General features: G+C 60.1%; 1 protein-coding gene across 1 annotated transcript in view; it reads right to left on the bottom strand.

The window, feature by feature from the left end:
• Window positions 1-355: 355 nt before the first annotated feature.
• The window catches only part of LOC102440876 (kin of IRRE-like protein 3), a gene marked incomplete at both ends in the record, with an annotated part of 83,648 nt that continues 76,744 nt past the window's right edge, over window positions 356-7,259 (bottom strand). The window contains 2 exon segments of the mRNA XM_023747251.1: window positions 356-504; window positions 4,374-4,479. Coding sequence (XP_023603019.1) covers window positions 356-504; window positions 4,374-4,479 — 255 coding nt within the window.

Genomic DNA, 7,259 nt, shown 5'->3' with positions numbered 1-7,259 from the left:
CCCATCGGCTGGGAGGTCTCTGCCAGGCCCCCGGGAGGAGGGGCACCTCGGGGAGCCCTGAATGGGAGGGGCAGGCTGGTGGGGGGGGGACAGGCTTGGTCTCAGGTCTCATCCTGCCGCCTCCACACGGTGTGACCTCGGGCCTCCGTCCCCTCATCTGCCTCACGGGAACCATGACTGCCTCCCCGTGTTGTCGTGAGGCCACCACAGGAGGAGGCTCTTTGCACAGGGCGCAGCTCCATGAGCTGGCGAGGCCTGGCACGCTGTGTGCAGGGGGCCAGCACCGGTCCCTGGGCCCTGAGCAGAGACCACCCGGGGCCCGCGCCCCCAGGGGGGCCCCAGACGGGGCACTCACAGTAGACGTCCACGGTGCGGCTGATGTTGGTGCTGCCCAGGGCATTGGTCACCTCGCAGGAGACGGGCTCCGAGAAGTACGTGTAGTCCACGGTGGCTCGGTACACCTCTCCCGACGCCTCCTTGATGATCTGGCCCCGCTTGGCCCACCTGCAACACAGGCCCCGAAGGCTGTGGTGGCCTCGATGGCCAGGGCGCCCCTCCCGCCCGGGGGACGGTTCTCTGGGAGCTGGGCGCGTCCAGTCCACAGAGAAGGAGCCGGGCCTGGGGCAGCCCCTGCGGGTCCCTCCGGGGAACTCCAGGCAGGGCGGCTTCCAGGGCTGGGGAGCAGTTGGCGGTGCAGGTGGCGGGCTTTGGTCTGAGGGTCACCAGGCGGGCAGTGGCACTGGACGAGTGGGTTATTCTGGAGGGAGGAGGTCTGGCTGTTCGGTCGGTCAGCCATCTGGCCGGCTAGGCGATGGGTAACACACTGGCAGTCCCCAGACGGCGGGCCACCCGGCTCTGAGCCTGTCAGGGACCCTGTCCTGGCCGCGTTGGAAAAGAAGGAGGCCAAGTCCGCGACCTCAGAGGCCAAGGTGTCATGGCGTGTGCCCACACCTGCAGGCATGCCCCCCTCAACACCCCCACACATAGAAATGAGGCTCCAGGAAGTCGGGGTCCACGCAAGTTGAGAAGCTGAGGGAGAGGGGTTAGCAGAGCTCCCGACCGCCCCTCCCCTCGGCCAGTTCTCTCAGCTCTCCTGTCCCGGCTCCTGTCCCCAGAGTAGGTCCCCTCACAGTGCCCCTCTCTCCCTTCCACCCTCCCCTCCCCCTCCCCAGGGATGACACTTGCCCTTTTTTCTGTGCCGTTTCCACCCTCCCTCCCTGTCTCGCTCCTCAGAGGCCTCGGCTCCATCTGTCCTGGTTTGTCCGGGAGGCAGGAGGCAGGCTGTGCTGACTTCTTTCATCAGCCAGTCGTCCGACCAATCAGAGCCAGCGGAGGGGGAGACCCAGAGCCTCAGGCCTGTCTGGGTGCTGGCCCTGGACCACAGAGCACTGCGTGGGCCAGGGACCAGGCAGCCCCTGCCCCGGGGCAGCGCTGGGGTACCCAGGGGGTGTGAGCGCGTGTACGCCGTGAGGCTCTCCTCACCCGTCTCCAAGGTGGACAAAACTCACTTTAAAATCACAAAGCTGCCCTGGCCGGTTTGGCTCAGTGGATAGAGCGTCAGCCCGCAGACTGAAGGGTCCCGGGTTCGATTCTGGTCAAGGGCACGTACCTCGGTTGCAGGCTCGATCCCTGGCCCTGGTCAGGGCACGTGTGGGAGGCAACCAATCGAGGTGTCTCTCCCACATCGATGTTTCTCTCTGTATGTCTCTCGCCCACCCTTCTACTCTCTCTAAAAATCAATGGAAAAATATCCTCGGGTGAGGATGAACAACAACAAAAATAAATAAAAAAAATCACAAAACTTCCAGCTCGCTCCTCCTGCAGTTCAAGCCCAGTGTTGATGGGCCCTTTGGCCCCCACCATTGTCACCCTGTGCCCACGGGTCCCTGTGACCACAGCTCCCCTGCCTGCACCCCACTTCCTCTCACTCCCGGCTCCATCCTGGGATCGTGGAGGCCCGTCCCCTTCGCTTCGTTCCCTGCATCGGTCTCTTGCCCAGCCCGTCCCTCCAGCCGGGAGGCGGCCATCCCCTAGGCGGGCACCATGTGGTTCTTATTGCGAATTAATATCGGGTAATTATTAAGAACACGATTAATAAATAACAATTATCGTTTAACAACAGAGCAAACCATGCTCCCTGAGAGCTTAAGGAGCTTCCCAACAAACCATTATGAGTTATTCATGAATCACTTCAATTTCTAACTTTAATTTAATGACCCGACTTAATTGGCACGGCCCCTGCTTGAGGTGGATGAATTGGGTGATGAATGGGGCGTGTGGTTGGGGATCTGTGTCCCACCCCTGCTCCTCCCACCCGCTGGATCGAGGGGGTCTGGGTGGGACCCAGGCTGCTGTGCGCTGGGGGGAGGCCTGGAGGGAGCCGGATCCACCCTGAAGCGTTCTCAGGACCTTTGGCTGATCAGAAGTCCATGGGGAAGGCGGCAGGCAAGGACAAGTGCCCACCTTCGGGGAGCCCACCGGCCCACTGACAGCTCCCCCGACTATGACCCACAGGCTTGGATGGAGATGGGGCGGGACTCCAGGGCCCACAGCCCAGGGCAACCTGCATGGTCTCTGCCTATATGCCTGCTTGTTCCTTTGTTAACATTTTAGTGGAAAAAAAAACAAACTTTGAAATTATGGGGAAGTTGCAAGAAGAGTGCAATGAACCGCCTTTCCCCTTCACTGGACTCACCAGCGGTCACTCTCTTGCCACGTCCGCGTCATGACCCCGTCTCGTGTGTACACTTACACCTGGTCACTGTCGTCATCGCCGGGGTTCTGCTCTTTCCAGAGGGGTGACTGGGCCTCAGGAGTTTGCTCCAGACCTGCCCCTGGACCTCCTGGGCTGCACGCCTCCAGGGGTCCCCTAGCCCAGTGCACAGCTAAGCCAGACAGGACAGATGGGTTTGCATCGGACTTAAAAATATCCTCGAGCCCTGGCCGGTGTTGCCAAGCGGTTAGAGTGCCAGCCCGCTCACCAAAGGGTTGTGGGTTTGATTCCAGGTCAAGGGCATGTACCTGGATTGCAGCTTCTACCCTAGCCCTGGGGAGGGTGCATGTGGGAGGCAACCAATCCATGTGTCTCTCTCATCCAATCAATCAACGATTCTCTCTCATCACTGATGTTTCTGTCTCTCTCTCCCTCTCCCTTCCTCTCTGAAATCAATAAAAATATATTTTAAAAATAATAAAAATCGATGGGAAAATATCCTCCGGTAAGGATTAAAAAAAAATTTTTTTTTTTTAAATATCCTCCAAGGTACAGACTGTCTCCTGGTTTCTGGTCCCCATGTTGTTTCATTATCTGCACTGCAGGGGGCGCTGCCTCAAGTCCAGCCTGAACCTCCGGCTGCCTCTCCGGCTGCCTCTCCGGCCCATTACCTCGGATGCTGCCTCTGGGGCGGCACTGCCCCGCTGCCATCCCTGTCCTCCCCCCACACTGGCCAGTATTTCCTCCTCTGAGACCATTAGCCTCTCAGGCGCCGGCGGAGGCTGCAGCTTAATGACCCATTTCCACGGCAGAGGCCGCACTCTGGGCGCCCCCGTCAGCTCTGGGCTGGCGGGAAGGGCCGGGTGGGGTCAGGGCCACGGTGAGATCCACTAGGAGGGCAGGCCAGGCTGCCCTTGAGCACCTCTGAGGTCACCGTCTCTTGGATGCCTTGTGCGGCGATGGTGCGCAGGCAGGCGGGGCCCAGAGGAGCGGCTCTGAGCATTTATCCCGTCAGTCAGCCCGCGTTCCCGAGAACAGTACACGCCACACACTGTGCTCCACGCTGAGCGCCATATGCGACTCAAATTGCTGTGCTTGCCTCCGAGAAGCTCAGTTAAGGGGGGAAGACGAGCGTGGGAGCAGTAGCGATGCCTCACCGGTGTTGTGAGCCAGGGTTGCTCGGCGCCACGGGTGTGAATGGTCCCAGGCGCCCGCGGGACGGCGCCACGGGTGTGAATGGTCCCAGAGACCCCACCCTGCCCAGGTGCCCAGTGTGGTGACTCAAGACTAGAATCCACATGCTGACCTTACTGGTTCCCCTGATGGTTTTAACGTGTTTTTTTCCTGAGCCTCTCTCCCTCTTTTCAGAAATATGGGATCAACGAGCTATTCACACAGAAGGGGTGACACCTACCGTCTCCAGCGGAATGGGAGCGCATCTGTGGGCGAAGGAGAGGGACTCGGCCGGCCAGGGTGGCGGGGAGAGGCAGGCGGGGAGGGGTCCTCACCTGGCCGGAGTGGGTGGGGTGGTGGGGGAGGAGAGGGGCACCCACACGGAACCACACTGTGCTGGCTGCCCAGGCCCACAGCGACAGCCCAGGTGACAGGTGAGTGCGGAGGGCCAGGTGCCCAGGCCGCGCCTGTTCAGCGTGGCCCTCACCTGTACTGCGTGACGGCCGGGTTGGCCTTGGCAGAGCAGTGGAAGGTGACGACGTTGTCTTCCAGCACCGGCTGCGGCTCCACCGACAGGTTGACCAGCGGGGGGTCTGCAGGAAGAAGAGAGTCCCTTGTAGACCGGGGAGCTGTGTCCATGGATTTGGGGAAGAATGAGGCAGGAAGACCCCCTCGGTGACCTGGAGGGTACAGGCCAGAGTTCCCGCCCCCACGATCCTGGGGACCCTCAGAGCAGCCACCGCTCCAGGGGTCCCCAGAAAGCTGGGGGCTTCAGCAGGGGCGCCCACTCCCTGGAGGTGCCTGCTTCAGGCAGTCCTGCAGGGGGGGGGGCAGGGAGGCTCCCTCTGTAGGTCCAGAGCTGGTGTTTCAATGAGCAGCCAGCTAGGAAGTACGGCTGCCCGGCCCCAGGGTTGTGCCGCCCACCGTCCAGCTTTTGGAGAGAACAAAAGGCTTCAGAAAGGAGAAGGGAGGAGGGGGTGCCACGGCAAGAGGGGGAGTATGGACACTGAGGCCATTGAAATCCAAACGGTCTGTCTTTGAAATGCCCCTGTCATATCTCTGTGCAGAGGCTCCGGTGCGTCCGTTCACTGGAAGGTGGCATTCGCACCCTTTCATCAGCCTAATCATCTCCCCGGCGTTCTGATGGGCACCCCCAGTCCCCGGCTCCCCAGGCTGGGCTCGGCTCCCTCCTTCAACCTGATGAGAAGCTCACAGAGCTAAGTGGGGGGAGGTAGCGAAGAGGGGGAACTGAGAGAGGGAGAGAGACAAGGAGGAGAGGGGGCAGAGATCGAGAAGTGCAGAGGAAGAATCAGAAAAAGAAGCAGAGAGCTTAGAGTTGAAAGCGTAGTTCAAATGGTCACAAGGATGTGTGTGTGGCAAGGAGTAGCCATGAGAGCTCGCCTCCCAGGAGAGCTACGACCCCCAGGACTCGCAGCCGCTCCCGGCTGCTGCCCATCAGGTGAGTGCCGGCCCAGGCAGCCCAGGACCGCCAGCTCCCAGGCCAGACTACGCAGGAGGCCCAGCCCTCTATCCAGGCAGGGCTGGCCGGCTACGCTGGGCCTGCTGAGGCCGGTGGTGCATGGAGACCCAGGGAGGAGCTTGCATCTCATGGGGGTTGCGGAAGCATGCTCTGCAGTATAGGCGTTGGAGAGCTGCCCTCTGGGTCTGAATGTGTGGCTGGCTCCCGTCCGTCCCCAATTCCGACATCAATATTAGGAGGCGAGCGGAGCACCTCCATCCAACTCTTGCGGAGGAGGTGATGGCATGACAGAGTCTAGAAACCCAACACAGAAACCGGGGGGCCGTTCCAGGAGGCCCACCCCACCTTTGTCAAATGATGGCTCTCGGGGAGCAGGGGCATGGAGCACATACCTATGGGGACCCTTCTTGCTGCGTGGGCCCCTCGTCCATCCCCCACCTGCCATTCTCAGCTCATCCTTGGAACAGTCTCCCGCAGCTTCCCCACCTCTTTGCAACACCCTCAATGCCTGCCTTTCCTGCAGGACCTCGGAGAATGGGCCCCAGGTGGCATTGCATCTCCCCTGTGGCTGCACCTCCACCCTGGCCACAGTCCCTGTGCTCCCCCTCCAGGCCCCTCCTCTCCTTGTGCAGGATATGAATTTTCAGGCGTCTACCAGGCTCCGGGGGCAGACATAGTTTTTGTCACATCCAACCATTAAACATGATTTTAATCCCACGCGTGATGTCGGCTGCGTAACGTGCAGAGGGCAGCTTTGATGTAGCTGGTGGAACCGAGATCACATGGAACAGATGTTACAGCTGAGCCTGTTAGTGTTTCTATCAGCAGCGCGTGCACGTGTGTGTGTGTGTGTGTGTGTGTGTGTGTGCATGTGCGCACACACTCGGGGGAAGTATTACAAGGAGGAGGAGGTGGGAAAAGAGCGAAATTCCATGACTTAGTGGTTTTATAGCACATCCATTTGCAACTTGGCAGCTGGATGCAGAGTCCAGATGTAGCGAGACTTTGGGGGTGTTCAGCTTTCTCTCCCATTACTCAATCTGGGAGCTTTGTCTTCCGTTGGGTAACATATAAAGACCGAGGGAAACAAACAACAAATGTGCTTTTGCTGAGTGTGGCTGCTTCCTGGTTGCCCGAGGAGACGAGCAGGCTTGCAAAGGCAGCCCCTCCAGCCCATGGCGTCCACAGCAAACACCTGGGTGCTTACTGAGCGAACAAATGGAGCGATGGAGGAAGGAAGACGGGGAGGGTGGGGATGGAGAGAGCCTGACCTTTGCTGGGCACACACATGCAGACACTTTCGGGAGGGGACACATGGATGGAGACTGCTCCCCTGTCAGGGTTGTGGGGGGCCCTGGCTGTGGGGGGCGCAGGGGGAGGGGTGGCCGCACACTGTGCATGGTAACAGCAGCTGACAGGTGCAAAGTGCTCACCACGTGCCAGGCACTGTGCTAGACACAGCATCGGAATGACTGAATAGAACCTCACAGCAACCCTATGAGGTAAGCATCGCTACCGCTGTATTCAGATGAGGGAACTGAGGCACCAAGAGGTTAACTAGCCAGGTGCACCTTGACAGAACCATATTCAAACCAGGAAGAATGCTGTGGCCTTAACCACGGCCTGCACTTCCTCGGATGGGGCGGACCTAGGAGCAGGGACCGGCGTACTGAGCCTCCATCTATGATCCTGCACTTCCTCAGATGGGGTGGACCCAGGAGCAGGGACCTGGGTGCTGAGCCTCCATCTGACCTCTCCCTGAGGCCTCCCTCCTCACGTGGCTGAGATGTCTTTGGGAAGAAAGGCCGCCAGGGCCCAGGGACCTGGCAGGGCTGGCGTCCTCCACCGACGCAGACTGTCATCGCTCGCCCTTATGGTGTAAATCGATCATCT

Source organism: Myotis lucifugus, unplaced genomic scaffold (genome assembly GCF_000147115.1).
Source record: "Myotis lucifugus unplaced genomic scaffold, Myoluc2.0 scaffold_822, whole genome shotgun sequence".
NCBI classification, from domain to species: domain Eukaryota; kingdom Metazoa; phylum Chordata; class Mammalia; order Chiroptera; family Vespertilionidae; genus Myotis; species Myotis lucifugus.
The sequence above is the reverse complement of the archived record's forward strand: the minus strand, read 5'-3'. Positions and strand labels throughout refer to the sequence as shown.